Source organism: Chiroxiphia lanceolata, chromosome Z, assembly GCF_009829145.1.
Source record: "Chiroxiphia lanceolata isolate bChiLan1 chromosome Z, bChiLan1.pri, whole genome shotgun sequence".
Taxonomy (NCBI): Eukaryota; Metazoa; Chordata; class Aves; order Passeriformes; family Pipridae; genus Chiroxiphia; species Chiroxiphia lanceolata.
This window is the reverse complement of record NC_045671.1, coordinates 1,218,272-1,240,276: the sequence shown is the minus strand read 5'-3', so window position 1 is coordinate 1,240,276 and position 22,005 is coordinate 1,218,272. Positions and strand designations below refer to the sequence as shown.

At 41.1% G+C, this 22,005-nt stretch overlaps 1 protein-coding gene across 4 annotated transcripts in view; it reads right to left on the bottom strand.

Annotated features, from left to right (window-relative positions):
- The window catches only part of DYM (dymeclin), a 216,500-nt gene that overhangs the window by 157,283 nt on the left and 37,212 nt on the right, over positions 1-22,005 (bottom strand). For all 4 annotated transcript variants that reach the window (XM_032675766.1, XM_032675768.1, XM_032675767.1 and 1 more), the window contains exons 7-8: positions 16,269-16,394; positions 13,837-13,979 (exon numbers count right to left, since the gene is read on the bottom strand). In XM_032675766.1, coding sequence (XP_032531657.1) covers positions 13,837-13,979; positions 16,269-16,394 — 269 coding nt within the window. The remainder of the gene's footprint in view (positions 1-13,836; positions 13,980-16,268; positions 16,395-22,005) is intronic.

The following is a 22,005-nucleotide window of genomic DNA, read 5'->3' as shown; positions in this document are numbered from 1 at the left end:
CTACTTGTTTTCTTCATATCACTTGATGCACTGGTTTCGTAAATTTCCACAGCCCCAGGAGAGCCCATATTAAACATAACACATTTTCTACTCATAAAGCAGCACCAGCACAAATGGTAAACACACCCAGACCAGCCACACAATAGTTTTCTCTGCGTTTGTTCATTTTAATGCTGCAATTAAATCACTCGGCTGCACCAAGTGCTGTCACCAGGGCTTTGTTTTGTGACTGCTACAGCAGTTCAAAATTGTTTGCTTGGGAAACAGTACAACTTCTGCAAAGCTTCAGAGTGTTTTAGAAATTGGGATAGGGAAAGTAAATATATCTCAGAAAGGGAAAAATTTACATAAATCTTCATTAATAAGCAATTTGAATCAATACAGTAATTATAACAAAAAAAAATGCAGTGACAGCAGCCACAGCAAGTTAAAAGGTTACAGAAAAATTAAACAGAACATTGGGCAAGAATAGGAACGTGTCTAATGAGCACATTTTCCATCTAGGCTAAGACTATTTCAGGACAACCTTCTTAATTGCAAAAATGTAAAATGTTGCACTTCCAATTGCATAAAGCCTTTACATAACAAGCAGTTCTCTAACCTAGATTACATGTGATTCCTGTCCAAGAACAACTGTGACAAAAATCAGAGCCTCTATAGCTTCTGTCCATCTCCTGGGCTGCTTGGACCTAGAAACAACAAACACCACCTCGAGGATGATGTTGTGTGGCAAATCCCTAATTTAACATTTAAAAGAAAAGACAGCACACAATATCCCCGAACTGAACAACAGGAGAGGAACTCACGAAGTACAAAGAAGCCTGAAACCAGTAAAGATTTATCCATAATAAAGTGGATTTTATGTTTAAGCATGCTGACAAACTCCACTCAATGATCACTAAACTACTCCTGAGATTAGCTGAAACAGCAGACCTGCCACTAGACGTTGCTATGTGCAAATCTTAGATTTAATTTTGGGAGAAGATGCTCCAGGTGCTGTTTGAGAGAGACCTTGGAAGACCAACACTGCTTCCAAAAATGCCAATGGAAGAACACTTTGCTTCCTCTACCCTCTTGGTCAGAGGCAAGACAATTTGAAGAGGCTGAATAAAAGTCATCCCAAAAGCTTTCTCATTGCAGTCATCTGATTCATTCCACCAAATGTTTGGCAACAGGAAAACCCATGGAGAACCACAAGTAAGGTCAGACTTGGTAGCAACGAAATCCCCTACCTATTCAAGAAAGGGAGGCGTAGTCCCAGGCTCACCATTATTCTGTTAAAGATTCTGCTTGATTGGGTAGGTTTTTTTAATTCCAAAAAACTACTTCAGGTTTCACAGAGCCACAGAACCGTTACGGTTGGAAAGACCTCCAAGATCATCAAGTCCAACCATAAATTTGTTGCTGTTCATTTGTTTTCTTGAGACTAAACAACTAGATCACTGAGGAAACTTAGAGATAACATATTTTACAGAATGCAGATACAGAAAGAATTCCAGAGTGGTGTGGGCTGGAAGGGACCTTAAAGACTGCCTCATCCCACCCCCTGCCATGGGCAGGGACCTTTCCACTGGACCAGGTTGCTCCAAGCCCCGTCCAACCCAGCCTTGGACACTTCCAGGGTTTCTAAAGGTTAAATTTCTCTAATGTAAAACCAGTGCTTACACACTGACAACACACTCTGAGTGGCAGAGCAAAGCAAATTTGGTTACTTCAGATGGAGCAGGTGAGGGTGCTGACAGTCCCCCAGGAAATGCAAGACTGAAGTTTCCTACTCCCTAATTCTCCAAAAGAAGAGAAAGAAGGGGAAAAAAACAAAACCACAAAGAAAATGAAAAGCAAACTCCTGTGCAAGGTATGGCTGCTGTGCCCTTCCTAAAACCCTTCAGCCACAACACCAGCTGTGAGCATCCACCAGGACATCTCACCTGTGCAGACTGCCTGTGATGGACAGAAGTGACACAGGACAGTGATTACAGTCTCAGGGTGGAAAGACACTGGGTCTGATGCAGAACAGCCCTGTGCATCCCATTATAACCACTGTGTGTTCTAGGAATGGGGTTACTGATGAATTCTGCACGTTTTAGGTGTACCCTCCTCAGGATCTGAAGTGCAAAGTAAATCCAGGAAGCCAACCTCAGATACCTGATTGAAGCCTGATCAGAAAATGCCAGCTGAAGCCAATCTGAGAAAGTCTACTGATAAAGTCTTTCACCTTTCAGCACCCTGAAGACTTGCACATTGCTCCAGATGCCTATTAAAACCCAAAGTCCTGTAACAGCTATTTAAAACAGAACCCACGTATGTGCATGGCAGAAATAAATGGACTTATGCTGGCTGTGGATGTTACCTGCAGAATAAAATCAACTCAGTGTGAGGGGTTTGTGTGAACTAAGACCAAAAGGAAAGTAAAAATTCTCAGTTCAGACTAAAACTACAGGTCTGTGTATTTATCAGCTATAGTATCTCATAATGCCGAGCAAAAATCCAAAATATTAACAGGAATGCTAAGAAATTCAGTCTTTTAACAAATAAGGAATTATTCCAGAGTTAGACTCATTCTAAAATTTTTCATTTAGACAGAAAACCTTGTCCAAACCTTGTCCTGTTCCTGACCACAATTCTCTTATGAAACTTATTTTTAAATTTATTACCTACCCAATTCAGCAGAAGAGTGACAAGGTCTCAACTCTGTCATTTTTAATATCCACAAAAGGAAGACAAGGTTTGGATCTCAGCCAAGAAAAATTTGTCCATTGAACTGCAGTATTTCCAGCAACAACAATCTAATTCAAACCTCACAAAATGCTCCAAAAGGAGTGGGAAAGAAGGCAATGCTTGGCACAAGGGAAGAAATACTGTCTAGAGACCAATCTGGAAAGGCCAAACATGAAAGCATTTGCTTAACATGCTAAATAAAAATAATGTGCAGGAGCCTGTCAGACCAACATGCTCTCCCCTCTGGCACGAGCAAGGCCCTAGTGATACTCCAATGAAGGAAGTTTTTTTACCATTACCCTCTGGATATACACTCACATCAGGAATGGGTTTACATCCACAGCTGTAAATTAGGCAGGAGACTTCATGTCAGGCAGCCAAATCATACCTGGGTTAGAGATATCATCCTCCTCCTTACATCTACTCTGCCTTCCCAGCTCCATGACATCCCCATTCTTTCTGCTTGACAAGAGCAGAAGACAATATGGGAAACTCATGCAATAAGGGATTTCCTTCTGTGCCTTCCTCTCCAGCCTGTCACCTCTCTAGTCCTTCCCCTTACTTTAAATGGCAAAAGAGATTCAGCTCTCAAGTTTGCAATGCTTTGTTTTATTAAACTGAAATATTTGTTGAAAAAAGATTAAATGAATAAAGCTGTATTCCAGGTATGGTGCTAGTAATAGAATTTGTGGTCTAGGATCCCACTGCTGTTCCGGTAAAATGGTTAGAGAAAGCTTCCTGTGGGTGCCTAATTCCAAGTCTTTAAGCTCTCTCTTAAGATTAAATCCTTGGATGGTTTGGGTAGCACGTGGAAGGTGCCACACTGCATACACATCCTTGTGTTATTCCTTGTGTATTAACTGCACTAACTGGTATAATGCAAAATTATAAAAAACCCTCATCATCACTATAACACCACTACAACTTTACAGCTACTCCTGTGAGACTCAGAGACCACCTCTTTTGGGCACCTCCAGGAATGGCACCATATAACACTGTCATCAGCAGAGCATCCTTAGCACAGCAGAATCCAGCAAAATGCCATTTCTCCCCACTTGCTGCAGCCCCTGCCCCTGAGTCAGCAGCTGAGTATGCCCAAAGCAGCACCTCACTTGAGTCTGAGACACGTCCCCTCACCTGTGACAGTCACCATCAACCAGACACCAAGTGACAGGGCTTGGCAGCAGCTCTGGGCTTGGTGTACATTCAAAATACGAGTAAAAATCAAATTACTGAGAAGCAAGCAAAAACTCACACTTTCCTCTAAGGATAATAATTGAATTTCCATGTAATGCAGAAATTTATTTTTCAATAATGGAAATCCATTCTTTTCAACTAGGATGTCTATTCCTAGGTGCCACATTCTTTTCCTGTTAATAGTATTTTTCTTTCCCCAAAGTGACTCACTCTGGAAAATGCCACTCTCTTGAAAGAGAAAAATTGACAAACAAACCCAAGTGTCACAAAAATGAATGTTCATGCTCGATGCCACAACTACCACATACTGATGATAACTTAAAACCTCAATCACAAAAGTTCCAAATTACTCAACAATAGTAACTGGCTTCAGGACAAGGAAATAAAACTTAAATCTGCAACTGTGAAAATAGTTTCTACTAATACACTGCTAAGCACATGATCTGCTTGGCTTTGCTCTGCTTTGGCTGGGAAGTCTTTCGCAGAAAGACGGAAAAAGTTTTTGATGGCTTAATCAAAAGGAAAAATAGCCATTTATCAGGTTATGTAAAAATCTCATACTTGTGTTGGAAACTACAAATTGGCAGAACACATTTAATTACCACTGGCTCTTCTAGAACATTAGGTAAAAAATAACGATGGTATAATCGCATTAAGGGTTTGTCTTTGTTGGTTTAAGACAAAGATTTTAGTCAAAGGCCTCATTAAATCTTAGATCATTCTGTGCAGAGCTTAGCTCCTCCGTGGGTCTACAAAAACAAGGAAGTACAACTATAATCCCAAGAAATAAAAGAAAGATGGAGACACTTCCAAATTTTTTAGGCTTAAACATAGAGGAACATTTTCCCCTCTTGAACAAAAATTGTTCATTAGAAACTATTGCTCTTGAAATTAAATTATTTCTGAAATCAACCCTCAAAATCAGGACTTCAGTCCATACAGGCAATACTGTAAATATGTGCTCATAAGCACATTCTCAACGAGGCTCAAGAGAAAACATACTCTGAGCCACAAACAGATAGAGTGTGGCTCCATCAAGGTTGCAGTACCTCAAAATTACAAAATTAATTATAGCCAAGACTTTCGTGGTATGTCCACTTATCACAGAATGGTTTGGATTGGAAGGGACCTTAAAGCCCATCTCATTCCAACATCCTGCCACGGTCAGGGACACTTTCCACTATACCAGGTTGCTCCAAGCCCCATCCAACCTGGCCTTGAACACTTCCAGGGATCATGGTGCTTCTCTTATCCTCCAAAATATTTTTGTCTCTCACTCTGCAAATTCAACACACTCCTTGCATTCCGACCACTATTAGAAAAATGCACACAACTGAATTAAAAACAATGCTGCATAGGAAAATAAAAACTATGATACGGGTCAAGGACGAAAGTTTCTGTACAAATCTGCAAGACCACGATTTAGAACTGCAAACGTCCTAATGCATACAAATATTTTCATTACAGATTAATCAGATTCAAGTGTTCCTCTGATTCTGAGTTTTGGTGCCAGTGGAAGTTTTGCTTTCGTAACACATTTATGTTTTCCTTCATATCCCTTAGAGACACAGCAAAAACCTACCACAGCCATCATCTCCTGAAAGCACAGCATTCCTTTGCACCATGTACATTAAACAGCCAGTTATACATCTTTCTACTCGTGTTAACAACTTGGTTATCAAGGTGGTTAATTATCCACCAACTTCTGGACAGGTACTTCACATTGGCAAGACAGGTACCATTTCCTGCAAGGAGAATTCTTGTCTCACAAGTACAGTGTTAAATAAGAGTTCATCTCCAAGCTCCTTATACAAACTATTCTTTATATCTAAGCATTGCAGTTGAGTAAACTGACATCACAGATCAAGGCTAGATTTGCACACTAGATCTGAGCTGTTACGCAAATTAAAATATCTACTGATAATTGGAAAACCGTAAGCTCTGCTGCAGGTGCAACGAGTATATTTGGGAAGTTCTCATGCGTCAATTTAAGGATTTAAGGATTTAATGCAATTAACAGGTAAGCAAACTCACTGCTCCTCTTGTCCACTGAAGTGGTAGACGTTGCCTCCCTCTCCCAACCACAACGGATTGTATCCCCAACTGTGGAAAGGTACTCTTCAGTTTTGCATTTTCAAAGGCTGCTTCAATTTATTTGAAGCTTTGAAGTAATTACTCTTCCTCCCTGATAAAATCATTGAAAGGAGAATAAAACTGTTTCAGAACTTGACCTAATTTGATCATGACACAAAACTTCCACGACTGAAAGGTGCTGCTCCCATCAGTAGTTCTTTCTGTGCCCAACATAATAGATGTCATACAAATAAACTTCTCTTTCACTTTGTACGTGTCAAAAGATCTACCAGACTTCAGGAGTTAATTGAGGAATGGGTGAAAATACAGATTTTCCTTGCAGATGCACTAAAAAAAAAATCCATCATCATTTATTTTGGGAAAGGAGCAGAAAGCTAAAAGTAAAAGAGAACAGGGAACAGAAAGCACACAGACACACTTTGATCTACCCCCCTTTCACCTATAATATATAAACAGTAAAAATAAAATCATAAAGAAAAAATGCAAAATAATAGGCCACCTTCACAGAACTGGTACTCCAGCAGCCTACTGGAGGAAAACAAAACAAAACACCTAGAAAATGTAGATAGCTAATCAATATTTCCAGACAGGCAGTGCACAGCATTGCCTTTTCATTTCTTTAGTCTTTACACACAACAACCAATAGACAAAACCACAAAATTTAACTATTAAAAGGTGTCTCACACACCAGGCAAAGCAGCTCCCCTGCCCTGCTGAACATGGGCGATGGTTAATCTGAATGATCTGATGTCTGAACACTCCCACCCCAAAAAAGATGGCACAGACATCTGGCAGGACAATGAAGGGAAAACAGTTAATGTGTAATTTAATAACATGTAATTTATTAACAAATGCAGCTTTGGATGGATTTAACCCATTAGCAAACCTTAAAAACACACTGTAACAAAGAACAGAAAGAATAGAATTTGTTGTGCTTTATCAGTGTTCCTCACCACAGCCTGAAATGCAGCTCAGTTTCTCTTGTCCCTTCACTTTCCAGGCCATCCAGGGGACCTGCCAGTAACCAGACATCAAGTGTAAACCATTCATAATGTGGCATCAGTGCATCTGGAACCCGACAGATCATCCTTTTTCCTGAACTACTGAACCATTTTCATGAGAAGATATGTAGCAGAACACCCCAGCCTGAGCAGCTCACCGCAGATACTTTTAAAATTATGAAGAATAAATCCCTTACAGAGTTGTAACTCATAAGTGTTACTTTAATATCCCATATTACTGAAAAAAAACCTCATCCTTTGACTCCTGTATTAACTCTACATACTCTGTATGTGCCATTCAGAAGGATGGCCACCAAAAACTCTAGCCTTAGTCATTGCAAGACACCAAGTTTTAAAATTTTATTTAATACATCAGCTTGCTTCTAAGTTTCCTTTAACAAGCAATTTCCCCTGAAGAATTAAAGAAAAATCATCTTTGAGCCAATAGGCTTTCTTTTTTTTCTTTTATAATGGGTTATTTGAAGCCGTTCAGGTTTTGGAATATCAGGATAAATGTCAGGGAGATAAATCACCAACACACCTCGTGAAACTTGCTGCAGCACTCCCAGTAAACAAGCTGGAGCATATGGTTACAATTAGGATTTGTATGACCACAGAAATCAGAAGCTCTAGTCATGAACCACAGCCTCACTGTGCTGTGTACTGACGGTCCCTACTCCAAGCAGCTGACAGGAGACATACAGCAAAAGCAGAGCTCCCAACACTCCACAAGCCTGGGCAGTGTGGGGTAGACATCACAGAAAAGAGGCTTTACTGACTTTAAAAACACATAAGACTTGAGAATGTTTAGTATGAAATATTCAGACACTGTCATAAGGGTGGAGTGGTGGCAGCCAAGGGTCCCCAGCAGCATCAGCCTCTCCAAAGAAAAAAACCCCTACGGATTCACAGAATCCCAGAGTGGTTCAGGCTGGAAGGGACCACAGTGGGTCACCTGGTCCCATCTCACTGCTTGAGCAGGGCCATCCCAGAGCATGTGGCACAGGATTGTGCTCAGAAGGTTCTGGAATATCCCCACTGAGGGAGACTCCACATCCTCTTTGGGCAACCTGTTCAGTGTTTGGTCACTGCACAGCAAAGCAGTTCTTCCTCATGTTCAGATAGAACTTCCTGGGCATCAGTTCCTGCCCATTCCTCTTGTTCCATTGCTGAGCATCCCAGAGCAGAGCCTGGTCCATCCTCTGACCCCTCTATTCAGGTACCTACAAGTTCACTGGAGACAATGGAAGACTTCCATGACCTGTCAAGCCCAGGAACATACAGTATAAACTGCTCTTCTGAGAAAGAATGCTTTGTTATCACTGTCACCAATGCCTATGAAAAGAGCAGAGTTCACAGAGGAAAAAGTCTCTGCTACCTGTTCAGCTGGTTCTAATTAATGGTGGCTTACTATCAAAAACATGCTGGTGGAGCTTGCAACACTGATCAACCATTTTATGTAATCCCAGAATGGTTTGGGTTGGAAGCGACTTTAAAGCTCATCCAGTTCCACCCTCTGCCATGGGCAGGACACCTTACACTATCCCAGGTTACTCCAAGCCACATTCAGCCTGGACTTCAACACTTCCAGGGATTCAGGGGCAGACACAGCTGCTCTGGAAAACCTGTGCCAGGGCCTCGTCACCCTCACAGACACCAATTCCTGCCCAACATCACATCCAACCCTGCCCTCTGGCAGTGGGAAGCCATTCCCTCTTGTCCTGTTGTTCCAGGCCCTTGTCCCAAGTCCCTCTCCAGCTCTTCTGGAGCCCCTTTGGGCCCTGGAAGGGGCTCTCAGGTCTCCCTGGATCCTTCTCTTCTCCAGGTGAACCTCCTTAGCTCTCCCAGCCTGGCTCCAGAGCTCTGGAGGGCTCCAACCCTCAGAACATCATTATTTCTTATATAATTATACTACAACTCTTCTGGTTTCAGATCTTTGCAGTTGAAAAGCCCCAAGAGGTTGATGGAGCTGGAGCCAAGTGCTACCCAAACTGCTGTTGCTGTATAACCATTCTATTTCCTCACATCATTCATAAACACAAAGACACATTAGATTTCAAAAAATCCAAAAAACACAATAGAGTGTACATCAAAGGAAGTATCTAAGTGCTTCATAGTGAACACATCTACGGCCTGGAGGGATTTATACCAGAGGCAAGGTTTTTCTGTACTACTGTGGTTAAAGCAGAAGATGAGTTTTTCTCATGAAAACATGAATACTCTCCAAGGGGACACTGAGGCACTGCTCTGGAAGCAGTTCAACCCAACTCCAAACCAGTTGATGTGGCACTCATAGCACCCAAGGCACAGATTCTGGTCAGGATGGAGCTGTTCTGGTACTCAATTTGCTGGGCAGCTTTTTCAGACCAACCCTGACACAGCTACACAACTATTAACACTCAACCACTTATCCTCAAAGAACGTGTGCTTGAACCGACGCCACTTGTTTTGTTCTGGGTCAGGCACATCTTCAGAGAACTAAGAGAAAGGTTAAAGGTCTGGAAACTATCTAAATCCTCCCATCCAGGGAGGCAGAAATATCACAGGTACAGTGTCAAGAGGATGACGCTGTTAGAGACTGTGAGAACAAGCAAGGATGAAGATGAACAGACAGAAGTGGGACAGAAAGCTCAGATCCACGTTTCCATTGTGGTGAGCATGAACAGACAATTAAACACTGACTAAGCACCAGAGACAGACAGGGCTGTAGCTATGGAGCAGATCATACACCCGATCTGTGGCACATCATGAAAAGGCTCTGGAAGGTACAAACAACCAGCCTGAAGTATCTGTTAGCAGAAAAAAAGGTTGGTGGAATCACAAGAAATAACAGACACGTTGCTAGTAGCTTTTTGTGTCTCTCTACTTTGATGTATTTTAATCTAGATACTACAAATTAGGCTACATAAAATTGAAGGGGAAAAAAAAGAACATAAAACACTAAATATTAATAAATAGTTTTCTTGTAAAGTTAATCTGCAAGTGCTCCTATTAACCAGAAAGTAGCACCAACAAAAACAGGAATAAGCTACAGTATATTTAAATCACAGATGTACAACACAGGTCAGATGGCTTCAAGTAGCCTAATGCTGAATAGCATAATGTAGAATAAAGCATATCCTTGCATGATATAAAGCCATTAATGGCCAGGAATGTTTGTCTGGTTTCAACCAAAGACTACAGACATGAGAAAACAAGTCATTATTGATCACTACACACTGAATTCTGCAATTTACATTAATGCTACAACAGTATATTTGTGTGCAGGTTAGTTATGATGAAGACTTAGGTGATTAATGAAGATGAATCTGGTTACTGCGTCTTCTTTAGTTCCTTACAGATTTAACATTGTGCCCATTACATCTATAAAAACCCAAACAGCACAAACCAAGTCAATTAGATCTTACTGTTGCAGTAACTCCTTAATCCTGCAAGACGAATTGAAGTGTTTGGGGTATTTTTAATAGCAAAGTATAAACTGGATCAACTATTTAAAAGGAAACCATTTAAATTGACTTCTTTTCCAATAGTCTTGGGCAGCATTAACATTTCCCTGTCTTAGCACATCATCTGTTTGGCAGTTCCTTGCTGTAACAAGGATTTTATTTTGCAAGCAATAAAATGACTAATTAAAAAAAATTTGCTTGTCCACAAAAAGTCAAGTTGGTTGACTGCAGACCATGAACTGGCATATGCTAATATTATTCAAGAAAGAAAAAAGAGGGCACTTAAAGCCAACAAAAATACTTTTTTCGACAGTAAGTTGGTTCAATGTATGTTGTGAACCACAAAACGTGAATTTCTGGTTTCCAATAAATGAGTTTCTAATATCTAACCTCACTAGCATTCATGTTGATGTCATTTATGCCTTCACTATACTGTACCACATCTAGTACTTTACAATTATTTTCACACCCAGAGAAAGACTGCAAAGACAAAACAAAGCTGACTCAGTATAGAAGAATGTCCTCCAAGAAGTTACAAAAATTATATTCATTATTTTCCCCCTCCTTCTAAGCCCACAACTGTTCCTTTAACCACTGGAGGGCCATGGAACTGGCAACACGATTCTAACCCAGGTATTTTATACCCAGGACGGAGAAAGGTGCTTGCACACAGATAACCTGGACACAGTCAGTGGCCAAACCCAGGAGTAACTGGTGTGAGGATGTTGCTGTGTGGTTTCAGACTGAAGGAGGCTCATGAGAGGAAAAAAAACAAGCTACAAAGGATGAGAAGCAGGAGAAGGTTAACTGTGGGAAAGGATAAACTTCTGCTCATATTGTGCATAATTATCACTCCTGCTGAATCACAAGGAAGGAAAAGGGGGGTGGATTTAAAATACAGTGCTTATAAGTTTGTTGATCTCCTGCTGCTGTGTAAGCGACTACAAAACAGTCATAACTTAATACATGGTCACGCAGATGACTCTAGTATCAAGTTAAACAATGTAAAAGTACAATAATTATTTTAGGCCTCAAATTTCCATATGAAAAATGAATGTTTTTTAAAACCAGTCTCCCAGCTTCTTTCATCCTAAGTAGATTTCAGTTAGGCTACTTCAGCAAACTTATTTTAAGCATTATGTGGTATTTAAAAAGCACTGAGCAACATAAAAGTGAATTTTCAATTCTTCCCTTCTTCTTTCAATCCTTATTCTGTAAAGACTACAAAACACACAAAAGTAACACAATACAGAAATTACACTGAAGTTTTCCACAGCTGTTCATTGCTCAAAACTTGCCTCTGTTCCATAGCAGACTACAAATTTGCTCTATTCTGATTTGTACAGCACTCTATCCACGTAGCTCCATCCTACATTATCCAGAGGATTGACTTGATATCATTCAGGGATTAGACGGGCAAATATGCCATTTACTCTACCAACTCTGCTGTGTTGAAGTTTCACCTATAGTCCAACTTCATATACAGGCAAATAATATTTAAAAAAAATAAAAAATAATCAACTGACTGTTTGGGCACAGATAGAAAAAAAAAAAAAAAACAACTCTATTTTCTAACAGGATGTGGTACTTATTTTTTCCCCTTTCCCAGGCAGGAAATTAGAAAGCTTTTCATAAAAGGCTGCTCCTCTCAAAGCTTTAAATGACTATACTTAATTTACTGGGAGATGAGATGGCACTTCAGGTACTGCTGAAAGAAGCAAGAAAACAAGTGTAGGCGTACGCTGAGGGAGTTGTTAAGGGAATGGTTCAGGAGTGAAGGGGCTGGAAGTGTAGGAAGAGACAAGAACAGACGTAGGCTGAAACCTTAAGAGTGTGCATTAAGAAATGGAAACTTGAAATACAGCAAGTAAAAAGTTATGGGTGATATGAAACCAGAGGTGTCACAGAGGGAGGCTGGAGTCTGGCAGTATGGATGGACTTTACAAATCAATCAAGTAACCAGAAGAGGGGAAGGAAGCTGTTCCGCCTGTGGCAGCACTAAGGCAGAAAGACACTCAAGAGATCAGAATAATAACGACATGATCAGGTAGTAAGTAACAGGCATCAAAACACAGAGCAAGAACTGCAAAACTACAAACCAGACACTGAGAACTGCTGCAGAAAAACAAGTTCAGTGCCATTTTCTCTTGCAATTGAAACGAAGGAAAAGAATGTACCTGACGGAATGTACCTGGAATGAAACACTGTAAGGAACAACTTAATTAATTTCGTTGTCGATTAAGCACACTGCAAACCACGCCACCGCTTTCTGACGCGTTTATGTTACAAAGGCAACCCAAACACGCAGTGGTCTGCCCTGGAGACCAGGATATGGTGCTCCAGCAGCACCGGGAGCTGCGTGTGACAGACGTGCTCTTTTACTGCCTCCGTGAGGAGAGCCCCGAGCACTGCCACGGACGGGGAAGCATTTTCTGGCAGACCACTTGCGGCCTGAACTTTAATATTCCCTCGGGACACTGCCAGTGAATGGATTTCACAAAAGAGCAAAATAAATAGTATCGTTTTTAACAGCAGCTGACTTGCAAAGCGTTATTTAGTTTATCGGGGAGAAGGAAAATAACGTCTACCTTTACTGTTAGCACTGTATTATGTTTTATTCTTACTAGGTGGAAACAAAAAACCTTCAGGAATAATTTTTATGTGTAATGCACACACCAGTAAAACACATCTGGTGTGGGGAAGAGAGCAACCACCAACCAAACACGAGAAACTTTTTTCTGAACAAAGAATGGCATCCAGTCTCTCCTATTTTTCAGGTAGTATTTCTCTACAGCAAACAGTCCACACGTGAAAGGTCAGAACTAATCAGTAGTCATACTAATCAGGAAAAAATATTAGTCAACTTACTGGGAAAGGAATTCACTAAAACGTGTTACAAAAATTCCTATCTGGGTCACTCCCTTACATCACAGGACCCCTCTTGGAGGGACTCCTTGAGACCACCTAGTCCAAGCAGAGCCACAGAGCAGGTCACCTCGTCCACTGAGTAATTATAAAAAACAAAGCAAGCACATAAAACTATTTCTTCCAACATTTTAATTAATTATAATCATGTGATTTATCAAATAGGGCACTACTCTGTTGGTTGAGGCTTTTCTAATATGTCAGTAAAAAAAACAAACAGGGACTAAGTGATCCTTTCACCGTCTGCTGTCCTGCAGGTATAATTGCTTCAGATTCTAACACATCCTGAGATGGCCCATGAAGGATTACAATCCAAGCAGGCCTGTGGACAGCTTTTCTACACTGGCACCACTTGCTGAAAAAGAAATGGGCTACAGGTGTGTTTGCAAGAGAGGTCACATAGAAGGCAATACTTCATATGGTCTGAAGCACAATTTATAGAAAATCAGACTCACTTGCCACCCCAGATGCAATTCCATAAAGCAATCCTCCTCCATCTGTTTGCTGCTGAAAGACGTGGGTCCCTGGAGGAGGGCTTCTCTCTTGTCTAATGAAATTATACAGCAAAGTTTTCACAAGTCTGCTGGTGTATGGGAGACTGGAAAGAGAAGGAAAAATAGCTTTAGTTGACTCACAACTGACAAAGCTCAGGCAGGGTGCAAAGGCTGGAGTTTTGGTATTAAAGACAGTCAGTAACTCTCCCCCTGCACTGACCAGACTGGAAAGGAAAGAACACCAAGGTTTTGCCCATGCAAAGCTGCCCAGACTCCAGCAGGGTCATGGAAACCACCTTTTGTTTTCTTTTTTCAATACTACTTTAAAATAAACCATTTAGTTTGTTGAATCATTGTATTCACTTACCTCAAAACACAACCGGAAAAATATTTATGCAAGGGAAAGAAACATTGTATTTGTTCAGTTTTCACTCCATACTTTGGTTGCACAGAACAGGTAACAACAGCATTTCTCCATGCCCACAATATTTCTGTCTCTGTGTGCAACTTGGACCAGTTTTAAAGATCTTCTCCAATCTAAAGGATTCTACAATTCTATGAATTTGCAAAGACCAATGAAACAACCGACTTCATATCAGTGAATTTGACAAATGCACGTAAAATTTGTTGGGTTTAAGTAAAAGTTCATAATATTTCCTAACAGAGGAGGATTTCCACAGAAGCAAACAGATGGTGTGATTTAGAGGTGAAAAGATAAGAGCTGTGTTAGGATGAACCCTCTAAACATCTGCAGAAGCCCAGAAGATAAGGGGTTAATGTGTATGTCCCAGACACCAATAGCTGGCTGTTGAACCAACCACGGCTTTCTGGGAATCCCAGCCAAGGATTGTTGGTAACAACCCTCGTGAGAAAGACCAGGATGTGGCTGGAGAAGGGGCCCTGTGGAGGGAGGGCAGCACACATGTCCCTGTCCTGGCTCCTGGAGATCAGCACAACACAGGGGCAGGAATGAGGTTGAGAAACGGGCACGGACTGTAGGGGGGGATCAAGACCACCCAAAGCCTCCAGCCCATTCCCAGAAAGGTCTGGAAGAACAGACTGCACATGAGAATTAATTTGCATGGAAAGCGAGAAACTTCCCTCTAGGGAAGGTAAAACTTAAAAGGTGCCACCAGGAAGTCCGGGTGGTGCCCCAGGACCTGGACATGTCATCAGCTGAATAGACACTGGAGCCAGGACTGGTGAACTCTCTTTCTCCCTTCCTTTCTCTCTCCCCCTCTTTGATCCATCTCCCTCTCTGTCTCTCTCTGCCTCTCTGTCTCTCTTCCCTCTCACCCCATCCCTTTATCCAAACCCACTGCCATGTGTTCATACCAGGAGACCAGGGACTAAGCTTTGTGAGTTTCTGCAGACCCTCTGACTTTTGCTGTTCCTTTTGCCTATGAGCATCTACAAACCCTGGGTGCTCCCGTCTCCTCAGGGGTGGGACACCACACCAGTACCCCTCCAACTTTTCACATTGCTCTGGGCTCCCAGGAACTGAATTCCCACTTCCTAGGGGCCAGGTACCTGCTAATCCCAAACCAGATCTCTCACGCCACACACTAACTCTTCTCCCAAACATTCCCCATTTCCCCCCAAACCCTCAATTCCTTCAGTCCAGAGACTTAAGTATCACCAGACCCCACACATCCTGAGGCTCTGCCTCTACCCTGCTGATGTTTCATGTTTGTCTGCCCTGTGCTCCAAGCTGAGCCCCCTTCCTTTCATGACACCCCAGAGCAGTATCTCCCTTTTACGTGTAGTAGTGACTTCAGAAAATAAGATTAACAAATATATTCATCAAAAATCTGCCCACATGGAACTTAAAGTTGAAAGAGGATGAATGGGAGCCTAAAACGCATATAAGTCACTGTGACAAAGCATTTAAACACAACCACCAACTTGCCAGAATAAGTGGTATTACTCACATAACTGAGTTTACCACCTGCTAAGTATTTCCTTCAGCTTAGCATAGCACATATTCGCATCTTTCCAAGGACTGTCTTTTTATTTGTATGGCAAGAAGGCTCTAGCACTTCTGAGGTATGTGGGTTCTTCTAGGCTGCAGTGTTACGGGAAAAGCCCCAGAGCTGAATCAAAAAAAAGAACCATCCTGAAAAGGAAATGCTGTTTTAAGTTAATGAAATTACCCTCAAAAATAGAAATTATTTCCAAAATAGTTTTACTGAAGTCTGGGCTGCGAGATTTAAACCTGAAACCCTCCAACAGCCTTTACAAGTGTTTGCTTTCGTGTTCTCTTTCTTTTGAGCAGAACAAGTCTTCTATCAAAATGTACTTTTGCTGCCTTTTGTTTCCAGGTACAAACAACCTAAACAAGTGATTAGAAGCATTTGCTCTGCCATCAGGCACCACACCAGAGCAGGACATACCATCGACCACGCATCAGGTATCTGTGGATGATGCTCTCTCGCAGAATCTCTTTGTGGAATAACTGGCAGGAGAGGAACACGATGAGAGTTGTCACAGCTTCCAAAGAAATACTGTATGTAATATCTCTGCAGGAAAAAGGGAAAATTTGCAGAGATTAGCCTGTTGGGTTTGTTTACAAGCTGACTTCCAAGAACACTTGGTAGCTTCACCTGAAGTTATAGACTGTGTAGCACAGAGAGTGTCAATTGGGAACACGTAAACAACAAATTCAAGAAACCCAGAACAGCTTCATACCAAAACAGGGTTGTTTTTCTCAGATATAAGTATTTTTTTTTTATACACCAAAAGAAAAAACAACGTAAAAACACTGAGGTATTGCCCAGAACACTAGAGTTGCAATTTTCAGAGTACGTTTCTTCCTAAAAATAATAAATATCTCTCAAGAGTGCATCCTTTGTCCTGTTAAATAAAATTGTCACAAAACCATTATGCAAAGTCAGGGAATGTCCATCTAGCCAAACAGAGCTCCATCTCCCAGGAAAAGTGGACTCTTATAAAAGGAATATAATACACAAATGCTAGTTCAAGTGTACAAAAAGCTCAGGGTATCACATACATTGTTCAGTTTTAAATTATATTTTCGAGGTAATAGTGAAGTAGAAAGTCTCAAGATATTACACACAATCCCAAAGAATGTGCTGCAATGGTTAAATACTGACAGCAGACAGTTCAGCAAAGCTCATTAAGGTTGATTAGGAAAGGCTGTGCAGCAAAATTCAGGAGAGACCCACTATTTAGGATATCTTGTGCTTTCTGTTCCCACCTCTGCCTATAATGACTTTGCTAGAGGTCTTATTTTTAAAAGGGATAGGAAAATGGCATTTGCTACTGCAATCAATAACAAACTGCAGGCTGCAAAAAACCTTTTAAAACACAATGAAGTAAAGGACTTGAAGTGAAGGACTTGAATCAGTATCATCCTTGCACCAAACACCAAACAACAAATCAGCATCCATGTGTGTTTAATCAGTGATGAAGTTTTTCTTTGTTACGTCTCCTTCCAAAAATTTTATTCTCAGCAGTTAAAACAGGTATAAACATAAAACCAAGTGCCCTTCCAAACGATGATGACTTAAAAACTACAGTGCAACCTCCTCAACCAAAATAAATTAAATGCAGACAAGTCTAGATTTTCATTAGTCTCAGGATGGGAACTGGTGTGGTCCCTATCAGAACAAAAAGGGTTTCATTTAGAAGAAATCAATCTGATTTTTAACACATTCAAATATTTTAATATTCTCTAGTGTGCTGCCAGATGCACTGTAAATACCATGCATTACTGTGAAGTGTAAAAAGAAGTTTCTGGGTGCCAGAGAGTGCAGTTATTTACTCAAAGTCAACGGCAAACTGGAATCACAATTTCCAAGATCACTATCCATAGAACTGCAGCACCTCTTGATACAAAAATGTTTTTGAAAGTGAGGGTTATGCAAACTCACTGTTTTTATTTCCTCTCACCTGATTTGAGTATTTGAACCCCTAACATCTCAAATTATAGGTCAGGAAGAGACATACTGCTCGAGTAACACGCTCCTTGAAAATCATGAAGTCCATTCTAATTACATTTTGTTTCTGTGAGTTACCTGACTTTTTACCCACTCCTGAGGAAGTCTGCCAGTGTAAATGATGATAATTAGATCAGGCCAGAGGTTACACTCTGATCTGATTCCACTGCAAATTCACCTCAGCCAGAAGCAAGGCTGTGCCGGGAGCGGCGCCCGCTCCCTCTCCAAACCAGGGATGCTGTGAAATCCACCACCCATGCTCACCCCAAGCAAAGAAAGGAAGACATACATATACATAAAAAAAATTATCAGAGCTTTAGCCACCAGCAAAAAAAAAAAAAAAAAAAAAAAAAAAAAAAGAAATGTTTTTCTATCAAAGTAAAAAGAACGGCTTGGAAAAATACTTTTTAGTTATTAAAAAAAAAATAAAATTCAGAAGCTCATCATTATTTACCAAGGCTGAGAATACAAGAACGATGTCTCCCACCCCAAGCTGATGAATGAAAAGGGTAATTTCATGACACACTCACACTACAATATGTACTGGGGGACACTGCAGAGAGGAAACAAACTTTGGAGTCTATCATACTTTTTCTCCATTTCAGTCATTCATTCCTTTATTTTTCTGATAAGTCATACAAGTGTAATAGCAAATCTGAGGAAATGTTATAAAATTATTTTCTGTTTTGATAAGAATCAGCATTAAAAAAATAAGCAAAGAGATTACTGTAATGCACTAAGTAAATTTTTTGGGGGAAAAAAATCTGCTTTCAATATCCTTACAGAACTCTGAAAGAAAAAACAAACAGAAAGCTGAATTCATGCAGCCAGAGTTAGTGAGTTATTCTAATTTTCTCCCCATTCAAAACTCAGACAGGGCACATCTAACTGCAGAAAAATTCCACTCAACCTGTAGAATCTGTTCAAATTAAATCTGCTCTGACATAAACACAACCAGGGCCCTGATATCTGGGGTAACCCCTCAGCTACAGTCACCCTTAATTTATCAGCACAAGGATAAAGCTTCAGAGCAAACTTATTTTCTCCACTAAGGGTCAGATGTATGGTTTTCTGAAACTCAAGCATTTCTAAAGGGTCACAAGAACCACCAGGAACCTCTTTTAACTTCAAAGAAAATATACTGTTTATTTATATTTAGAGACTATAGAATAGGGGGTCCTGTTCTTGATTTTATTTTTTTTTTTGTTCAAAGCTATCGGTCATACAGAATGCCTTTACATGGAATTTATGCTGATCTTCAACTTCCTCTTAAAACTGATTGCAGATAAGAAGGAAACTAGAAAAAATGAACTCATGTATCAATTACATGTCAAAATTATTTAGCTATTTATTTCAGAAAACCAGAACAACTGCATGTTGTTTTGAGCTTCTGAGGTTTGGTTTTTTTTTTCCTCCCCTTCTCAAGTGTCATATAAAACAAACTCAGATAAAGCTCATGTTCTGGGTAAATGGACTTCATAGAGCAGTGCACCAAAGCATACACAGGTTTTTTCTTCTGCTGCTTCTAGATTTTCTCTTTCAGAGATTCAACAGTTATCCTCAATTTTTTCCTCTTTCTCACCTTTCCACTGGAGGATATATTTGCATATGAGGTGGGAAAGCTATCAGATATTATTCTTTTGTCCCTCAAGATGTTCATCTCTCACGAGGAAAGAATCTGGTACAGACTGAACTCTAGAAATGGTGGCAATCATTTCTCTCTTTGGGTTCTCTCCTTATTGCAGGTAGCTGTCCTTCTACTGCATATTTTACTCAGTGACACAAAGCAAGTGCCTGTTCCTTGAACCAGATGGAACAGGTCCAGGTTCTTGCACATGACACCCACGTTAAAACTGATTTCTGGCAACAAACCTTACGTATAAACATTTACTCTCTAAAGAGAAGACATGTCATATATATATCTGAGATTATCTTAAATTATGGATTCTTCACAGAATGCCAACTTGAGCTCCAAGACACAATATTCCCCCGTACTGACACAATAAACTTGTGCATGTATTTAACACGTGTTCAGTATCTACATTTCGGTGAGAAACTGATACATCAATGAACTCCTTCCAAAAGCAAATGATGCCAGATCAGTTCAACGAACACTTTTAAATTAAACAACCACATACAGTTTGAATTGTAGCAATCTTTAGATAATAACTCATTAAATCAAAAGACAAAAATTAGAATAATAGAATCACAGAGTGGTTTGGGTTGGAAGGGACCTTAAAGCTCATTCAGGTCCACCCCCTGCCTTGGGCAGGGACACCTTCCACTAGTCCAGGTTGCTCCAAGCCCCATCCAACCTTAGCCTAACTTCTGCTTCCAAATAGAACAGAACAAGAACTATGGTCCTGTTAAAACCTCAGCTCCCCAGTACCCGTGGCATCTGCTTTTTCCATTCAAAACCATGTGGATGACCTTCTATCAGCATCACCTACCAAGAACCTCAACAATCTCCCTATGTGTCACCATCCTGCTGCTGCTGGCTTCTCTCCAAGGCCAAGCACAGCTCACAAGTGCTTTCTGTGCTCCCAATCATTCAAGCTTTGTTCCCTGCCTGCGAGAGAGAGGTCTGTGACAGAGGAACCAAGGTGAAGCACAGAGGCACCATAGAGGAAAATCTCAGCTAGGAACTCCAATTAACACTCTGAAGGCACATGCTGCTGTAAACACTTTAATTACTCAGTGAAATGCAGCTCTTTCTATATCAGCACAGAGAGGCTGAGACCTCGTAAATGATTTCACACCTACAGAGCAAACAGCCAGAACAGTCAGAAACCCAACTCCGAATTTCAACTCCCACCCCTAGACCAAGCCCCCTCCCTGTTCAAATATTTTGCTGAACTTTCACCCAGCCAGAGCTGTCTACTCCGAGTATTAAAAGGTTAAAAGGTAACCCATTTTCTAATTTAGGAGAGTTGCCAAAAGGGCTGATTCATACAAAAACTCTCAAATCATACAGGAACCAGGTTTCATTTCCCTGCTTCCTGAGGGCCCATCAGAAAGGTGAAAGAGGAGTCACCACAGAGAATAGGATCAGTTTTGAAAACTGAAAAGCAAGTCGAGTATCTGGTTATCAGTCTCAGGATACAAGTACAACAACTCAAAGAGAACATAATCTTTCCTCTTGGAGTCACTCCTAATTTTACACTCACTGATGGCACATAGGCACCGTGGCAGCTGATAATGCACTACACTCATTACAGCTGACTCCAAACATTTGGGAGCTGTCCCAAAGGGGCACTCAACAAACACTGACTGGAAGCAGAAAGTACCTCTGACACTTCCTACTGCATCTCCCCACACTGGGTGTTCTCAACTGGGAGAAGAATGAGAGTGAGGAAACAAAACCTCCCAGAATGGTTTGGGTTTGAAGGGACCTTAAATATCATCGGGTTCCACCCCCTGCCATGGGCAGGGACACCTTCCCTTAGAACAGGTTACTCCAAATCCCATCCAACCTGGACTTCAACACTTCCAGGGATCCAGGGGCAGACACAGCTGCTCTGGACAACCTGTGCCAGGGCCTCACCACCCTCACAGGCAACAATTCCTGCCCAATATCCCATCTAACCCTGCCCTCTGCCAAGGGGAAGCCATTCCCCCTTGTCCTGTCCCTCCATCTCCTGTTCCAAGTCCCTCTCCAGCTCTCCTGGAGCCCCTTTAGGCACTGGAAGGGGCTCTCAGGTCTCCCTGGATCCTTCTCTTCTGCAGGTGAATACCCCCAGCTGTCCCAGCCTGGCTCCAGAGCAGAGGGGCTCCAGCTCTCTGATCATCAAAAGTATGGAAACACTCTCAAGGCAGTACCTAAAGGATTAATATAACAGTTGGATTCAAGAGCCTTTATTCCCAGACCTGTTCCTAAACCACCTGAGACTACGTGACTTTGTCCATTTTCACCTCATCAGCATTCAGTTCTTCCCTCTACAGACTAAAAATACTAAAAAAAGTTTTGGACTCTTAAACATTGCACAGAGAATCCATATTCTTCTGTATTTACTTTTCATATCAATAAGTCTTGTTAGCTATATCCACTAAATCTAATCAAAAGAAATTACTTTCCAAACACCAGAACACAGAAGAGCAGTCCAAATTCCCATAAAAATGGACAGCTGCAGTGACTCCCAGGTGTGGCTTCCAACCCACAGGGAAGAGGCAG